The 19310-nt window shown below is 35.0% G+C and overlaps 1 protein-coding gene across 1 annotated transcript; it reads right to left on the bottom strand.

Moving 5' to 3' along the window:
• Positions 1-355: 355 nt before the first annotated feature.
• On the bottom strand, positions 356-17486 carry NBS1 (nijmegen breakage syndrome 1). The gene is made up of 14 exons (XM_059596822.2): positions 17246-17486; positions 16452-16505; positions 15692-15956; positions 14894-14979; positions 12282-12412; positions 9128-9174; positions 8904-9012; positions 8318-8401; positions 3350-3521; positions 2306-2724; positions 1855-1916; positions 1650-1752; positions 1500-1575; positions 356-622 (listed from the first exon to the last, which is right to left on the bottom strand). Exons 1-13 carry the CDS (start codon positions 17280-17282, stop codon positions 1522-1524), a joined length of 1623 nt encoding a protein of 540 aa, XP_059452805.2. The 5' UTR covers positions 17283-17486; the 3' UTR covers positions 356-622; positions 1500-1521.
• Positions 17487-19310: the final 1824 nt, after the last annotated feature.

The raw sequence follows: 19310 nt of genomic DNA on the forward strand, positions 1-19310 counted from the left end.
GAGTAGGTTGAAAAAAAATTCTAATGAAAATTGTGTCCTTTTTTTTTTGGTTTAACGATTGATCCAAATGCTTTTAGACCTTGCCACATTAGCTTTGTATGATATTTCTTAATTGACCAATTACTATTAGATCTCTTTCAACTCATGTAATGTAGGGCTTCACATTAATGCCTTTACAGTCCAATCTAATTTGAGACTTAATGCAAAACCTTCACAACGCTAGACATTACACACCATATAAAGAATTTAATTAATCGTTTGTTAATGTTGCACATCCATTTAAATTTGTGTGATTGCTAAAGCTAAAATATTCTGAGGAAATGGCATTTATTATGCACACCATTACAATCCTTCGGAAGAGTAATGTGATGACTTAAAATTTGGAAGTTTTAAGAGGTGGGATTTGTCCAGACAATAACTATATTGTGTACATAGCATATTTACTTCGTACTTCGAGCAACACTTGACAGATAAATAAGCACATTGTGAACCATGGATAAACTGATCATAATGTCGTGAACCGCCGATATACCACCGATCCTTGTCCATCCCGGATTTCCTAGGATCAATAGCACAATGTAGGTGGAAGATTGCTGACTTATAGACTTATAGTATGATATACCTGGAGAAGTTGCATGTGTCAGAGCGAAATCCATAGTTGATTAGAACAAAGACAAAACATTAGAGTCCAACATAAAATAGTGAGTCTACCCTGTCACTGGACCCAATTAACAAATATAGCTTAATAGTTTATATATTACATGATTTATTCAATCAAACCAGCCTCTTTTTAAAAGAGAGGTCCAGGGTTCCATGGAAGGGGAGGGTTTTCCAGTGGAGCCGGCCAGCCTACCAGTAATGTATGTTTAGCTATGTTGTGTGTATGTGCCTATATATACAGTTTACAATCAGGGGTGAAAGAGAATTGAAAAAAAGAAAAAACAGACAAATTGCAAAGGTGCAAGCAGGAAATACTCAACAAAACCTTATTCTTATTGCACGTATGTGTGTGCGCGCGTGCATGAGCGTGCATGCATGTGCAGGTCCTGTAGTTTCATAACATCTATTTTTCAGAAGTACTTAAATTGCTAGCTAGAGATGGTGAAAGGGCAAGCAATAACAATACGGAGAAAGTAGATGGCATTGCCGAGTTCTTAAGGTTCTTCAGAGAAGGATAACCCAATTAAATAGAAAACATATGTTAACTAGGCACTGCACACAAAAGTCAACAAACAAGAACCAGAAGCATGACAAAATTAAGGCAGAGAATGGAAAACCTTGAAATATAGATACCAAACGCCCTAAAAAACTGACAAAGAAAAAGAACAGGAAATCAAAAACAAAATAGAAACAAGGAAAGAGCCAGAGAATAATAACATGAAAAAGATACCACACCAACTATGGTGCACAACTGTACCATCAAGTTTCACAGAGTTTGTATATATGATGTTTGACAATTTAACCATAACATAAAGAATATACATTAAAGAGAAGTTTACCTTTGTATACATGAGAAAGATGCTAAACATTTGTAAGAAGCCCATGAAGAGAACCAGCCACACCACGTCGCCTTCCCTACAAGATGAAAGAGTGAAAGTTCTAAGGTATGTCTTCATTTCAATTTAGCAAGAATACCATGCATTTCTCACCTTCTCATTGTTAAATAAGTCTTCTGCAACAGCTTCCATTTGCTTCCGCTTTTTCTCTGCTTTAACAGATTCAACCATTTCTTCACTCCCAACGTCAGAATCACTATTGTCAAGAAACAAAAAGTAAAATGAATGCATTATGTTCATGTGATGGTCCAAACACCATAGAGAAATCAGAAAATATGCATAGTGGTGTTGATCTTACTTATATGGGTACTTTGAAAACGGAATTAAATTGTCGAAGCTATTCCCAGATTGAGTATTGGCCTACAATTCCATTCCACAAATTAAAAAAAAAAAACAAAAACAAAATTTGGCATTTCATAATCCAATTTGTTTCAAGATGTACATGTTGCAACAAAATGGAGTAAGCAAATATATATGCTTGTAGAATTAAGGCAATAAATTCCGTTGCAATTCAGGGCATTCACATATTTCAACATGAATTTCCAGCCTAAAACTTTGAGTTTAATCATGTTATTAATCAGATAGATAACTACAAAACCTCAGAATTGACAAATAATTTTCAATTGCCACATGCCAAAATGAAGAGGATAGGACAAAAGGGTTGTTTCCACCAAGAAGCCAAAAGTCAATATTATAATTTGAAACCCCATTCCATGTACTGGTTCAAAAAGAAATACCAAGGTCACTACCTTTCTGAAGAGTTTAAAATTAGGAACTCTATTGTTGGTAGCAGTACTGACACCAGAAGTTATGTCCATATCTCGCACAACTAAATTTTGGCTGTAAATTACATCTGCATTTTCGCATTCAGACTCATCAACCTTGTCCCTTCTCACTGTCATGCCATAACTACTGTCTCTGTAGTTCATAACACCACTGTCCTCTGATCTGATGGCAGCATGATCCATGGACGTTTCAGCTTTGTTCACAAATTTAATGGCTTCTTCAGTGTGGACAGTAGCCATGGATGTTTCAGGTTTGCTCAAAACTTTAACGGCCTCTTCAGTGCATACCGTCGCATTTGCATGAATTGATGTGGCTGTTTCCACCTCTACATCAGAATCTGCTACCACTGTTTCGTCTGTGGAGCATGAAGATGAAACGTTTACTGCAAAACAACAAATATTCAGCTACATCACTATGGCATATCAAAGAAATAATTTTTATTTTTTTTTATTTTTATTTTTTATTTTTTATTTTTTATTTTTTTAAATGGCCATAATAAAAGAAATAAAAAATGGAAAAGTATGGGAAAATGCAAATGCAAATTTCCAGCTAGGGTTTGGACAATTTTTGAGCTAAGTTCACATGCTTTTACTTTAAAGGTCCAAAATTTCCTTTCAGCTCACCCTCAGACATAGGGTTTGGACAACTTTCTTTATCACTGCCTCACTGACCAATTCCCCCTAGTATTTGTCATAATACGAAACCATATATTAGAAATTCCATCATATAACTCAACACTGAATTATTTTTTTAACCTAACATAAATTGTAAGGATGGGAGAAGAAGATATAGGAGAATGACCTATTATTGGATTTGCCTTCTATTATTGCCAAATTGTAAAATTTAATATGTATTTAATTATAAAATGCACATTAACTAGCCAAAGGATGGGAGTAAGTATACAAAAAAATCAAATCTGTAGGAGTACAAATAATCATGGGCATGTCATTATTTGAGGTGATCAAGAAGCAAGGCGTGCTTATTCTATATATTTTACAAATACTTACTGCATGGTGATCTTAATATGGATGGATCCAACAATCCAGATAAAACAGCACGTACTAAATCCATCTCATTTACTCTCAACAATGAACTGAGTTTTTGAAATCCATCAGACTCCTCTGCTGATCCTTCAGGGACAACATAAACCATGCGACTATTATCTCCATAGCCCGAGTCCTACAAAAAAATACACTTAAAATGTTTCAGAAAAGAGGCCATCCAGAACATTCACAACATAATAATAATCTGTAAGAAACACCATTAGGTGCCCAACATAAAAAGGTTCGATATTAATACTATTATGAGTACCACATTCTCTGCCTAGTGTTCAGTCATATCATGCATTTTTCTTTCTGATTAGTAAAATAAAAAAACAGGGCATTGCCGAAGCAGACAGGTAGTATACAAGAGCAGTGTCTCAAGGCCTAAAAGTGCTGAAAATCAAACAAGAAAAAGAAAACCAGTTGGAATACCTTATCCACTCAGAACAGAAATCTCAAAAACAAATACTTCAACTAGAGACAAAGAAAGCCTGACACCAACAAAGGTTCCGAAGCTTCTTTGCCTCCTAAAAGATGAGAGAGCATCCAATGCTTCCTTTATGGAGCACCATATAGGGTGGCCAATTGGACCCAAAAGCAGGCATTGAACGTCTTGCAAACCATGACTCAGTCAGAGCAAACTCAAGACGAAGAGGAGGAACCTACAAGGTGGCTTTACGCCTACTGAATGTTGTCAAGAAGCAGGCAGCGGAGGCAAGGAAGGCCCACAAAGCATTTCACTTTACAATACATATCATAAACAGACTTAAAAAATTTCAATATTATTAATGTTCTCCAGGCCATAAAGGAAACCCAACATCCCGATTCACACACACACACACACACACGTATTAACATGAATACACAGAACTTGTTGGTAAATACATGAAACTCATTATCACACACTAAAGGGAATGGAGATTCTAGTCATCTTCAAAGCATAAAATAGACACCATTCATTTAAATGAGCAACAAAATGGGACAAACCTAGTCATATCAGTACATCAATATCATTTCGATTAGAGATCTCCTATGAAAGTGGAATAAGTCAACCATGAAATCATTAACATTTGGTGTTCTCTATCTGATGAATAGAGAGTCCACTTTGAAATAATCCATCGTATACCCAACCCCCCGATTATATTCTTCAACAAAAAGAAAAATCACAAAGGGTAGGTTATATGCATGCATGTCTGCCTTGGTGTATGAAAAATAGCATGAGGGAGTAAGTAAAGCCTCAACTCTTTAAAGTCCTCAGAATGCCAAGTGGCTTACCAAAGGAATGAAAGAAAAACAAGAGAACAGCCGAATAACCTTTAAATTCTCTTACAACGTTCACAGACCAATAATTAGAAATTCAACAAGTCAATCAAATGATGTTGCAAGTCTAGACCTTGATTCACCTAACTGTAACTGTAAGGCAATAACAGGCATAGCTATTATGCTGCTTCACTTAATTATGCAGAAGCATTTTAAGAATCCTTTTTTTTTTTTTATAAGTAATGATGATATATAAAAAGAGCGCAGAGGGGCGCAACCCACATACAGGGAAAGTATAAACAGAGAGCGCCTAGGAGGGAGAGAAATGAAAAAGAAAATCAAAGAAACTAATCACTAAAGGAGCTAGCCAAGCGGCCGTCCAAGAGTAAAGAGTAAAGAAGAAAAAATGAGTCAATTCCTCTATGGTCCTAGTGGAATTTTCAAAATATCTAGCATTTCTTTCATTCCAAATACACCACATAAGACACAGAGGGATCATCTTCTACACAACCACGCTTCGAGAACGTCCTCCCGACCACCAGCTAGCAAACAAGGCCCTCACCCGGCAAGGCATGACCCAATACAACCCAAACCGCTGAAAAATCGTGTGCCAAAGAGCACTTGCGAGCTCACAGTAGAGAAGAAGATGATCGACTGACTCTCCGGTCTTCTTGCACATACAACATCACTCCACTACCACTATGTTCCTCTTACGCAGCGTATCATGAGTCAAAATTTTGCCTAGGGCCGCAGTCCACCCGAAAAAAGCCACCCGCTGAGGCGCCTTAGAACGCCAGATGCTCTTCCAAGAAAACTCCTCTTGATTAGAAATGGACAAGGCCTTATAGAACGACTTAACCTCAAACTTGCCCTTCTTGGACGAAGACCAGCAAATACGATCTACACTGCCTAGGGAAACCTTGCTTGAATACAATCGATCAAAAAAAGGAGAAACCAAATCCATCTCCCAATCTTGGACCGATCGTACGAAAATGACATTCCACTCAACAACCCCATTCCTCCCAATAAAATTATCCTTCACCCCAGCTTCTTTGTGTCTGGTGATACTGAATAAGGACGGGAAAGCTTGCTTCAAAGAATTGTCCCCACACCAAATATCATGCCAGAATCGAACTTTTGAACCCTCCCCCACCTCAAACCGAATACCTTTGGCAAAGAAATTCCACCCTTTACGAATATGCTTCCATAGACCCACACCATGGGAGCCCGAAACCTCCTTCGTGCACCACCCACCTTCATGGTCTTCATACTTAGCTCTGATCAACTTACACCAAAGAGCCCCGTTCTCATTTACGTATCTCCAAAGCCATTTCCCCAAAAGAGTTTGGTTAAACTGGTGCAACTTCCGAATGCCAAAACCACCATAACATAGAGGGCAGCAAACTTGGTTCCAACTTACAAGATGCAACTTGGGCTCATCCCCCATTCCTCCCCACATGAAATCTCTTTGGACTTTCTCAATCCTTTTAGCTACACTTATAGGACTTTCTCAATCCTAATTTTAGGGAACCAAGGCTTCCCATTATCAAGCCTCCTTTCACTGCACGGCCGCAATTTACTAGTTCTGATACCAAGCCCCATTAGTCTTGTTCCTTGGACCAGATAGAATGGATACTTATTACTCTCATTTCAATTACTTCAAATTCTTTAGATTAGTTATCCTTTTTCTTTTGATCTTTTCCTCCTGAAATCAATTTAAATGGGCAATTAAAGGATAAGAGGGAGACCCAAAAGGGATGGCTAGAGACAGCACGAAAAAATATCATTGCCACTTAACAGATAATATAGTTAGATAGGGTACAATTGCACAAAATACTTCATGTATCCATTCCATGCATTTGGGATTAAAACCTAGCTTGGTTGAGTTGTTTATGCAGACATTAAGTAAGGTTTTTAGTCAGCACTTCATCTCCTATTACATTTTATAACCCCCCCCCCCCCCCCCACAAAAAAAAAAAAAAAAAAGTCTTGCTGCACTTTTAAGTATAATGACACCTATGCTTTTCTATCTTTGTTTTTTCCCACACACTGTTGTTATTCAGATAATCTAACAACCATATCTTTTGCACGAAGGGACCACATACAACATTGGCTACTTGGTTTCCTTAACAAATGACTTGGTACAATTGCAATCTAAAACTTCACATCAATTGCTGTGGGTTGGCTATATCCGTCAGGCTCTCTCTCAATAGACAAGACAGAAAAGTCTAAAGCTAGATCAATTCATTTTTGTCTCTCCAATGTCAATGAAAGGGCTTCTTATTAATGACATGCCATGGTGTTAATAGGGTACATTTGGTCACTGTAAAGATGTCACTTCTAGAGTGTCTTCCCAGAATCATAGTACTTGAAGCCTGCATTGATGCAAATGTACTCTCCTTTTTCTGTCCTGTGTAGTTATAGTTCAAAGTAATGCAGACTCCACTGTCCTCTTGGATAGGACAGATTTAGGAACCTATTTACATGTGATTGAGCTGGGCATAGGCTTTTTCATGAAGAAACTCTATTAATTACTGTTTGAACCTATGTCAGACATTGTACTCAAATTGATAAGAGATTAGTGAAAATAAAAACGTAAAACTACAATCATCCAAAAGTTAGGAAAGAATGTCTCCCAGAACCCAGCAGTTTAGAATCACCACTTCACTTAATTTCCCACTTTTCTCTCCTCTCTCTTGATACTTTCTTTTCTTCCATATCCTCTCTCCTCTCCCTCGCTGCAACATTAAAGAAAAAAATGGAAAAAAAAAAAAAAAAAAAAAAAAAAAGGTTCTTGGCACGCATGTACAGGTGCCAAGAGGCTAGTGTTTCACAAATAAAGTGAGTTGGCAATTGTTGCTAAGTAAGTTGAGTGTTTACGGCCAGGAAGTCAACTGTATGGCTTAACACATGATAGCCATTTGTTTCAAATCCACCATGGCTTGGATTCTGGTATGGAGGCATATGTCTTTGCCATTGGTGCGAACATGTGATGCCTAGTTGGTATTGTATATTCTTCTTGCACAGCAGGTGAGGAAATATAAATCTAAGAAGCAACAACATTTATCCGTTTATGATTGAGGCAACTTAAGACTTGGAGCCACGAAGCACTGATAATCAATATTTTTGACTGATCATAATATAAGCTAACCCTGATATCTTGATGTAAAATGGGTCAAGTAGCTGTAGTAGAAAAGTTTGTGGCCGAAAGCACTTGGTAAAGCAACAGAAGCAAGGTCAGATAGCAGATAAATTCTGGCAAATGCTAGTGTATCTACATAACTCCTCCAAGTCACTCCTAATACTCTTTTCCACAAACCCAGTTTACGCATTATTGACCCTATGAAAATATATAACAAAAATAAACGAGTGATCCCTTAAACCTTTCATCAATAAAAAGAGCATAAAGCATAGAAACATCCAAAAGAAAAATCAAACAGCTAAAGTTATTTTGATAAGTAATTGGCCCCAAGGGGAGGGGAATGAGAGATTTAAACTAATAACCTCCACTTCATGAAGCATGGTCCCAAACTGATTAAGCTACCCTTTGGATTAGCTAAAATTCTAAATAAATATCCGAAAAAATGAAGTATTAAATGCGTACTACAATAAGCTTCAAAATTTCTGAACAAAAAAGAAAAAATCTATATAAAGAGAGCATGAATTGCATACTTGGCTACTTGAACAAAATGCTTTAATAAAAATAATCTTTGCACCGCCCACTTCCAATAAGGACTGCAACCGATCCCTGAACTTCTGCAATTGAACAAATACAGGAAATAAACACTAGAGAAATTTCCAAATGCTCTCAGCAATTATCATAAATAGAATATATTATAAGAAGAGTAATGCTACATACCACAAAAACATCCCACAAGGCAGATGTGGCAAGGTTTAGTACCCATTGGATATTTTGTTTTTAGCAAGAGCTGATCCAAGGGCTACTAGACCTTGTCATGTCAACTTTGTGGGATGTTTGTGTGGTATGTAGCATTACTCTTGTAAGAAACAACTTAACTATCCATTACATCTCATAAAGAAACTTAAGGCTAGTTCCATAGCAGACACTCATCAGATACACTTATACTTCCATGTTCAGATGCACATAAGTGCAAAAATCCCATGAAATTTATGGAAGATATAAAATAAATATTTATCAATAATTTCCTTTTGCAACAGAATCATTAAAAGTACCAAGTACTTAACTGAGTGTGTGTGTGTGCGTTTAAAATAGATATTAAAGGACTCAAAATATCACCATTTGTATCGGCTCCAACAAAAAAGTGTATCCTTCCAAACACTTTTCACGAGACTTAGGGTCTGCAACTTTGACTGATACTCCTTCCATGGTTAGCGTTGGAGCATAACTGATATTAGAAGCAAAAAGCATATTTTTATCAGCTATTCCCAAGCTATTTTCCCAGGAACATCATGAAATGGAAAGTTAACTTAAGTAGAAGAAAGATCAAAAGCAATACTTACGAACTGCAGCTAGGAATTTCAGTGCGAATGCTTTTTTCTGCAACAAACTAAATAAAATGCACAATCAGTTATGTTTCAAGAAGTTGATTATAGCTGTAGAATATCACAATAGTGCCAGAAGAATATTAAAAAGAAAACGAAAATGCAAAAGATAGCATACCAATGGCTGTACACTCTATATGTATGTAATGGTTATAAAGCATGCTTAATGATCTCTTGTGCTATCTTACTATGAAAGCCTGAATCCGTTGCCAAGTGCCACGTATAAGGAACAGACCAAATAGGAAAAGTGCCAAGTGCCAAATACATGGCAAACATCAATTGCTTCTGAAAACCCTGTTGTACTCATCATACTAGCAAAATCTTTGCAGTCCAGCGTGCTAGAATTTTATATCTATTTTTTGTGGTCTTGCAGACATTTTACTATTCTATACAATGAATTTCCATCTCTTATTCAAATTCCTCATTATTATTATGGTGCATATTTTATTCTCTGAACTGAATTTGTATTTCGAGGAAAAAATTATACTGATGAATTTTATGGTTAGTAACGATAAGGAATACAACAATTCTAATAATAAGCAATGCAACCCATTACGAAATTTATTTAAACCCAATAAATGTGATTGGGATGAATACTAAGGGAATTAATGGGTAGGCTTCCAAAATTGGGACCCTATATGAATAAAAGGTACATGGAATTTATGAGTGTGTCAGACACATGCACTAATTCATAACATGAGACTCACACGTGTGCCTGGAACTGGTAGAAATAAATTGGTGGAGGCTAGACTTTAACATTATTGTCTACTTAGTTTTCCTAGATTACACCAATTCATGGCCGCAAAAGAAAATCATGTTTGCAGTTTGAAGAAGTCAATATATTTTGAATCAATCTCCAAGGCAATGAGACAAACACTATGACACCTTTATGATCGAACATAGTTACTCTAGAAGTAACTATAATAGTTGCGCATATTACATGTAGTTGTCAAGGAGTTCTTTTATGTACTTGTTGCTCTATACGAATGACAGGTTATTACCACCAAAAGCATGTAAGCAAGTAACAAATTAAAAACTCAGTTGAGTAATGAGTTTGAGACAACAAATTTTGAGTATAAGGATTCACAGGGATAAGAAAGCAGGAAAGATGTACTAATCACAAAAAAGATACATTGAGAAAGTGTTACAACACTTTTGTACATCAACAAGTATTCCACTTGCCACTCATTTTAGACTTTTGGCAGCTTTAACACCACAAAGTGATAAGGAGCAGTTCATATCATGTGTTCTTTACTCTAGTGAAGTTAAGAGCATCATATATGCTATGACTTGACCCGTACACGTATTTCACAAGCAATTAGTTTGGTTAATCGATACATGGCCTATCTTGGCAAGATTTACCGGCAAGCAACGAAATGGATACTTGGGTATTTGAGAGCATTACATATATTCAGTCTATGACAAAGGAAGTGACATAAGTTTAGTGCAATTGGTTATGCTAATTCAGATTATGGTGGTGATCTGAAAAGAAAAATGAGATAACTGATGGGTTATATTTGCACTCTTTAGTTGTGCTATTAGTACGAAAACTACCAAAATTGCATTTCCTACTGCAGAAACAAAGTATGGTTGAGACATTTCTGCATTTTGCAATAGAAAGAGCGAAATACATTTGACTAAAACTCAAATGTATCAAAAAAATGCCTAAACACAGATGTTGGATATCATTTTCTTTGAAAGGTTATGACACTGAGTGTCATCACAATGAAATGGATTGCAATCCTTTAATCCTTTTATGATACATTTGAGTTACCACACTAACTTAAAACATTACTTAGACTTGATTGGTGTAAACCGTTTTTTGTTGCTCTTAGTAATTTTAGGAAAGACGTCTAAAGAAGATTTTAGGCTGTTAAATTTAACAAATTTCAAGTCAATGTGGAAATTTGTTGTGATGTATGACTTGAATAGGTGAGGGTGCATGAAGTTCCATGTATCACACGATTCACACCAATCCCAAGTCATACCCTTGATTAGTTGGTCGCTTCTTTTACCAACTTCATTGAAGCTTCTCTTTTGTTGGCTGGTTTTGCATTTAATATAACATAGCCAACCTTGGCACCTCTCTAGCTACGTTATTGCCCCAAGTGCCATGTATCACATAAAAAAAAAATAACAACCTTGGCCCTTTGTAGCAAGACCTAGGCTTGGTAAGCAACTTTGGCTCTTACTTATATTCAGCTCTTTGTTTGCTTTGCACAATGAATCTCTCAAATATTGTTAGTAGTGCCACTACAATAAGAAAGAGTGAAAAACTGCTCTTTTTGTAGAGATTTAAAATACAAGAAATTTAATTTTCCTAGAATGAAAGAATGAGATTTTATATGTATTGGAATCTAGATTTGTTTTCACCACTCTTTTGTACTTTATCTTCGTTAGTGGATTTCCCCTCAGTCGTCATCATCCCTGGACATAGGCCTTTGTGCCAAACCACATAAATATTGGTGTTTTGTGTTTTTGGTTTATTTTCTTCGTCTTTTCACTACTAGTTTGTGATCCAAAAATCTCAATTTGTCACACTAACTCGACCAATATGAGAAGCTTTTGAAGATCTTGGAAAAATGTGATCAAGATTCAAGAACGCTAACAATGTACTAATCCAACATAGTAACCAAAAAAGACACACTAAACATAAACATAAAAAGTCATCCATGTTTCTATTTACAACCTATAATTTCTACTTTATCCATGTCGAAATCAACCTACATTTTCCCTTTTATCATGATCAGTTCGCACAAACTACTATAATCAGCACTTCAAGGTTTTGTTTTTCAAGCATATTAAGTATCTTATTCCACACCTGCAAGGTAAAAACCAATCAATGGACTCCTAAAATGTGAATGCAATTAATTTTTTTGGATATGTTAAAATGTAAATGCAAAATTACATGACCGCATTATCATAATAATGTTCAAAAGTGAATTCACAAAAAGAAATAACTTCAAAATATAAGTTAATAGCACAATTATGTTAGAATATTAATTAACTGATTCAATTCATCATTTCCTAATAGCTGAAGCTTTTGGGATAAATGGTAATTTAACTAATTATACTCCAAAGAAATACTTCAAGATATTTCATGACAGTTTACCTTAACCCAACTATCAAGAACAATCGGTTTCTTTGATACAATGGCATCAACAATATCTTCTTTCACTGGCCTAAGTTGATCAACAAGCACATGTGTGCACTCTTGAGTTAGACTGTCATTAATATGAGCTCCTATAAAGAAAGCAGGATATTCATTATACATCGTTTGTACAATATTATCAAAAGCAAACGTCACTTTGTAAGTTGCAGATAGAATCATTTAGATATGATTAAGATGCTCTCGAGCAAAAACCTAGTGTTTTCAGGTATGATGTTGAAATGAAAAATAATAAAAAGGACTTTCCACCACGCTACAATTAGAGATGTCATTGTGATGTTTAATGTTGAACAATAATGTCTAGTATAAAACCCCAACTACCATACATTTCCACATTTCTAAATTATACAATTACTTGAGTAATCGATCCCTATTGTTATCAGAAATGTAGGATGGCCAGGGTACTACATCAACATCTAGAGGATGACTTACCAAAATACTCTCACAAATAATCTTTAGGTCCACAAGCGCCCAAACAAAAATAAGCTTATTAATACCTCCTAAAAATATTCCAAATTAATATCTAGACGCATCAATCCAAATATATAACATTTTCCAATAATACTTTTTATATTCATGCTTAACAAAAAAATTTTTTTTAAGTAATTCAAATTCATTAAAAGCGTAGATGGGTGCAACCCTAGTACATATGAAATATACAAGAAAACCCCTAAAGTATAGGAAAAAAAAAAAAAAAAAACTCCAAAAACTCAGAGAAATTAGAAACATGAAATCTAATAAACGCTACTATCCATGTATAAGAGATTATAACATGATCTTCTTCAACTCTAACAATGATGTCTCATGATCTTCAAAGTTTCTTACATTCCTTTCTCTCCAAATACATCACATTAGACATAAAGGAGCCAATTTCCACAATTTTAAAACACTATGTTGTCCCAATTGTCCCTTTTAACTCACCAACAAATCTCTCACCCTTCGAGGCATAACCCATGCAACCCCAAACAGTTGAAAATGCAAGTTCCATAATTCTCTTACAACCTTCACAATGAAGAAGGAGATGATCAATAGACTCCCTGCTTTTCTTACACATATAACACCAATCCACCACAATAACATGCATCTTTCGTAAATTGTTCAAAGTTAAGATTTTCCTTAAAGTCATCGTCCCCACAAAGAATGCCACTCTCGAGTAAGCCTTAACTTTCCAAATACTCTTCCACAGAAAAGGGGAATTTACTCGCTTAGATAACACATGATAGTAAGACTTCACTTCAAGCGATTTCCTTTTAGAAAGAATCCAACACATTTTATCGTCACCACCTTGCCTTACTCTTTGGGAATACAACTCAAAGAAATCAAAGACCACTTCCAACTCCAAATCATGCACGAGTCTTGTAAAGAATATATTCCAATGAATGTTTCCAATCCGGAACTGTATATGATCCCCCACCCACGCATCCATACAACGAGCAATAGTGAATAATCAAAATTATGTGGAAAAAAAAAAAACAGTACACATTCTGGTGATGAAACTCCGGTGCAAATTCACATGCGCCAAAACTCACCATCACGCACCCACAGCTACCTCTCATCTCTCATCTCTAATATAACCAAGGAACAATTGTCCACACAAATTTCTCAAGTTTAGAAATGTAGGATAATTGGATATATTCAATTACTTAAAATGCAGGATAAGTGGGGTATTACATTTAGCATCTCTCCACCAACAGCATTCAGACCACATGGACAAAGACATTTGATCATGCAACGAGACCCATATGTTACTACCTGGTTTTATCTCCACCTTATGAGAAACATAATTTATTGAGAAAAAAAAAAGAAAAAGAAAGAGGAGTTAAAAAAATCCAAAGAATTCAATAGATTTATGATCACTCTCTCTCTCTCATATGTTACTATCTGGTTTTATCTCCACCTTATGAGAAACAGAATTTATTGAAAAAAAAAAAAAAGAGGAATTAAAAAAATCCAAAGAATTCAATAGATTTATGATCTCTCTCTCTCTCTCTCTCTCTCTGGTTTTATCTCCACCTTATGAGAAACAGAATTTATTGAAAAAAAAAAAGGAGTTAAAAAAATCCAAAGAATTCAATAGATTTATGATCTCTCTCTCTCTCTCTCTCTCCTATTGAATGTCATAAACATATCATAGTCTGAAACGTTTGTCCAAAATCAGACAAATTGCAAAGTAACATATTGCCAATGTCTTCAACTCGCTACAATCTTAATTCCATGTTTATTAAATATCTAACCACAATTAGGGACATCAGCAGGACCTATTACTTCCATCAATCCACATAAGACAAGTTGACAGCTGCACTAACAAAGGCAAAGGTGCTGTACCCTATTTGACTCAATTTTTGGTGAATGGACAAAAGTATATCTATAAACAAGAAAGCATTTGATCTTTTTTCTCTCTCTCTACAATGTTGTTACGTCATGATACTGTATAATGAAGAGCATATTTAAACAAAATCAGGACACACATTACAGAATAAATTACAATAAGCAATCTTTACTACATAAAAACAAGCACAAATCCCTTGTCAGCTAAAAAGGTGCTTCTAACTAACCAATTGATGAAATTTTGTCTTGCAGGGGTTGATTCTCGTGGAAGGACTCCGAGCACGCAAAAAATATGAGCGGGACAAAAGAAAACCTGCTTATAGTAAAATTACAAAGGAATCAGTATGGAGGAGACCAGTGGAAAGTTCTATGCAATAGCATCAACTTTTGACCTATATTTTGCTCGAGGTAGACATTAGCTAAGTAATGTTGGGATGGACTTGATCATGTGATTCTCAAATATGTAAAAATTCTATTAGCTCTTTTTTCTTTTTCTTTTTTTGGTAAGTAATTGCAAATTTATTCAAAAGCACAAAGGCACAACCCAAATACATAAGAAGTATACAAGAGAGACACCTAGTTAGAAGTAGAAAATAAGATCCAAAACAACATGAAAGTTCAAAATATTAAAATCAACAGCTGCAGCCCAATAAAAAGGTATCAAAAAATAAAGTCTTTAATTCCACCAAAGTCTTTTCACGGCCCTCAAATATCCAATCGTTTATTTCACTCCAAAGACACCAAATATGGCAGGATAGAATCATCTTTCAAGTTACATCAAGCTGAAACCTATCACCAAGCACTCTCCAGCAAGTGAAGAGATCTACCACCCGACTATGCATAACCTAAGCCAACCCTACACTACTGAAAATAGTATTCCATGGAGCACTGACAATATCACAATAGAGTAGAATATGATCCACTAACTCCCCTATTCAATTATCTGAAAAACAGAAAATTGCATGACGCTGCCAACAAATGTCACACATGCAGTAGCTAACCTAGAAAGAAAATATTTAACTTACATGTAGGTTGCATTACCAGTTCCAAAAGAAATCAAGTCGCCATCTTCTAACGTTGTTTCCTTATTTGGGAGTTCATGAACTTTTTCCTTTCGCCCAAGATTCTTGTCAATAGACGTTCCATATTTGGAGCAATCTCTAATCCTAACTTTAGACAAAATGTTGGAAGGTGTTTTAAGCAGGGGATTTAAAGACGTCATTGCATCAACAACTATTTCTGCATGGATCCGAGAAACTCCTTTGTCTTTGGTAATAATTACATCACAACCTGCATCAAAGAAGCCAGGAGTTTGTATGATATGAATCAGAAGTTAATACAATATGAGATTTGGGTAAGCTATGAGAAACTCCTTTGTCTTTGGCGATAATTACATCACAGCCTCCATCAAGGAAGCTATAAGTTTGGATGATATGACTCAGAAGTTAATACAATGTGAAAGTTGGTTAAAATAACCATTATCTAGGAACATTTAACATTCACGCATATACACAGTCAGTAATGAACAAAACAATTCTAAACATCAGGCTTGTTTAGAATGATTAGTTTATTCGAGTTTTGCTGGATTCAGCTTTTTAAAGGAAAATGAAAAATATCATTTGTAGGGAACATGTTTGAGAAAGGCAAGTGAAAAAATGAAAATTATCAGCGATCTAGGAAAACTTTTGTCCAAGCAGATTAGCAGGCCTCAGAGTTTAAATGAACGAGTATCTATATATATTTAAATACTAGAAAATCTGATTTCAGGTGCACATTCTAGAGTACCTTTGCGACCCACTTTGTATGTTCCCTTCGCAAAGATATAGTACTTATCTTCACCTGCCATAAAAATCAGACTAAGTTAGACATCAACGTAAATCAAATCTGTAAAAGAACATAAAAGATATGGATCAAATAGAAGTATATAAAACAGTAAACCTGGCATTAGAATGTTCAATTTTGTATTTAACAATATCTAAAATTCAATAGTTCCAAATGTAAGCTAACATAGAAAACCAGAATTGAGTTGGTCTCCATAAATCAGTGCCTCCACATTTTGAAACAAGCCCGATACAGAAAATGTGCCTCAGCAACATCTCCCTCTCCAGTACCATTTTTATCCCACAATAGAAGCACCCAATAAGTGCTGTCAATGGCATCAACAGAAAACCAATCCACAAAAGGTCCCAACAAACACTCCTACCAATCTCCTTCATCAACCTTTTGTCTTACACTCTTGTAAACAGAAAACATCCACTTTCCAATCACACAAAGATATTCTTCAGAATAGGCATATTACCTTGAATTAACGAAGCCCAGACAGACCCAGAAACTTGCTAAAACCCCAAATACCTTTCCGAACTCGTTTCTTGAACCCACCCATACATGTGTTTAATCTTGACATTGGAGGTACGATAAAAGGACACAAACTTTTGCAACTCTTTACAGTCTTACTCCATATGTAATAGAAGACAATGCAAGATAAGATAACATGGTGACCAAACATAAAGCTGTGCTAACACTTAACAGGAACATTTGTAGTATGAGAAGAAGAAGAAGAGGTGTAAGAGGAAAAGTACCTGAGAGAGGGTCGACGGGAAAGAGGCCCCACACCATACTTTCAAACTTCTTCCGATTTATGTTTTTCCGCTTCGGTGGTGGTGGAATGAAATCACCGGAGCAAGAGAGACTGCCTGTACAAACTCAACGAAACAGGTTCAATTTGGGGAGGCATGCTTAAATACAAACAGTTTCAAACAATTAATCACAAAATACTTTTTAAAAAAATAACTCTCAAAATGCTTTTGAAAAAACTTTCTTAGGTGGTGTTTGGCAGACAACACCAAACACCGCCCCACCGTTTAGATGTAAAAAAAAAATAAAAAAAAAAATAATGATTAGTATGAGAAAATGAAAAAGTGATATTAGAAAGTGAAAAATTTTATTTTGTAATAATTTTTTTATTTGAATAGTAATAAAAAGTAAATGATGTGATATAAAACAAGGCCTTAGACACGTAAAAATACTTTTGAAAAAAAAAATTAAAAAAAAAAGGTGATTGTGTTTCCACACCAACAGCTAAGAGAGGGTGACTTTTGGGCACAATGATAACAAATTTTATAAGTAGGGTCAAAGCATGAATGAAAAATGTTTTGTTTTTTAATTAATACAAAAATATATTAAGATATGAGGACTAAAGTATGAATAAAAATATATTAAGATTGTAGATTAAAATAATATATAAAAAATTAAATTGGCATCCATTTAGTATTAACAATTTAACACAAAATAAACAAAACCAGAAGAAGCAAGATAATTGTTTCTTATACAACGTTATACAACTTTCAATTCAAATACTTATCAAAATGGAACTCGATGTTCTGTCGTAGCCACATTAGCAATCTTATCTAAATTTACTGTTATAACAGTACATGAACCATTCAAATGGTGACGAATTTTGAAAAGGTTTCATCATATATATATATAAACAAAACCAGAAGAAGCAAAATAATTGTTTCTTATACAACTTTCAATTCAAACACTTATCAAAATGAAACCCGATGTTTTGTCGTAGCCACATCAACAATCTTATCTAAATTTACTGTTATAACAGTACATGAACCATTCAAATGGTGACGAATTTTGAAAACACCAAGGTTTCACCATATATATATATAAGCCCTCATAAACCCTAAAAGACTCATTCCTTTGTCCATCTAGTAGCTAAGAGAGAAAATGTGTGAGCGAGAGAGAGAGAGAAATGTGCCATTTTTATGGTATTTTGGAGCTAATAGGAGGATTCACGTCACCAAGGGTAAGACTCCAAAACCTTAACCCTTATTTCATGCTACTTAAGTTTATTTTTTATTAATAAAATATTTAGCATATTAAAAGTGTAGATCAAGCTATAAAATGAGCCTTTTATCAAGAAAGTTTATGCATTTTTTAGTCACACGAAATCCTAGGGCAAGTTAACTCATTTTCAAGCCTAAGGCAGTGTAATATTATGAACATTCAACCATCTTGTAGATCGTTTGTTGTTAATATGAGTAAAATTGGGAAGAAAAGTTAGCAACTTTTAGGATTTTGAGGTAAATTTTAGATTTTTAGGGTTCCAACATACTCAAAAGCTTGTAAAGTAGGTAACTTTTAAGGTTATAACACCTAGGAGACGAGTATAAGGTAAAAGTTTGGAGCTTCCATGAAAAAAAGCTTAAAAGTGGTTTTTGTGCAATCATCATTAGAACGGTATCATTCACCATTCGGATGATGCGCGTGGACCGATATAACGGTCTTTCTATAATCTTGAACATTAATAAAGATTAAAACGTAGGATTAAGGGTTTTAAGTGGTAATTAGAATTTCATGACTTAAAAACTCGTCTAATAGAGCTAACATTTGCACGTAGTTTCATTGTTATAAACCGTGCCTTTTAAAGTACATGCCAAATTTTAAACATATGTTGTAAGCTCTAGTGTTTTTTGAGGAATTGTTGACTTAAATTACATTGATATTCACTATGTTTCATCCATGAACTAATTATGTTCTCATACCCAGAAATAAACAATCAATGTATGGCATGCCATCAAGGAAAAAAAATAGTGAATAATATGGAGCATGTGCATACTAATTTATACGGACTTG

The sequence above is a fragment of the Corylus avellana genome, chromosome 5 (genome assembly GCF_965113065.1).
Source record: "Corylus avellana chromosome 5, dhCorAvel1.hap1.2, whole genome shotgun sequence".
NCBI classification, from domain to species: domain Eukaryota; kingdom Viridiplantae; phylum Streptophyta; class Magnoliopsida; order Fagales; family Betulaceae; genus Corylus; species Corylus avellana.

Coding starts and splice junctions, on each gene's coding strand:
- NBS1 (XM_059596822.2), bottom strand. CDS start 17,282: ATGGTGTGGGGCCTCTTTCCCGTCGACCCTCTCTCAG. Junction 1,917..2,305: donor ATTTTAAACTCTTCAGAAAG/GTAGTGACCTTG, acceptor ATGGAATTGTAG/GCCAATACTCAATCTGGGAA. Junction 1,753..1,854: donor TTTTCAAAGTACCCATATAA/GTAAGATCAACA, acceptor TCTTGACAATAG/TGATTCTGACGTTGGGAGTG.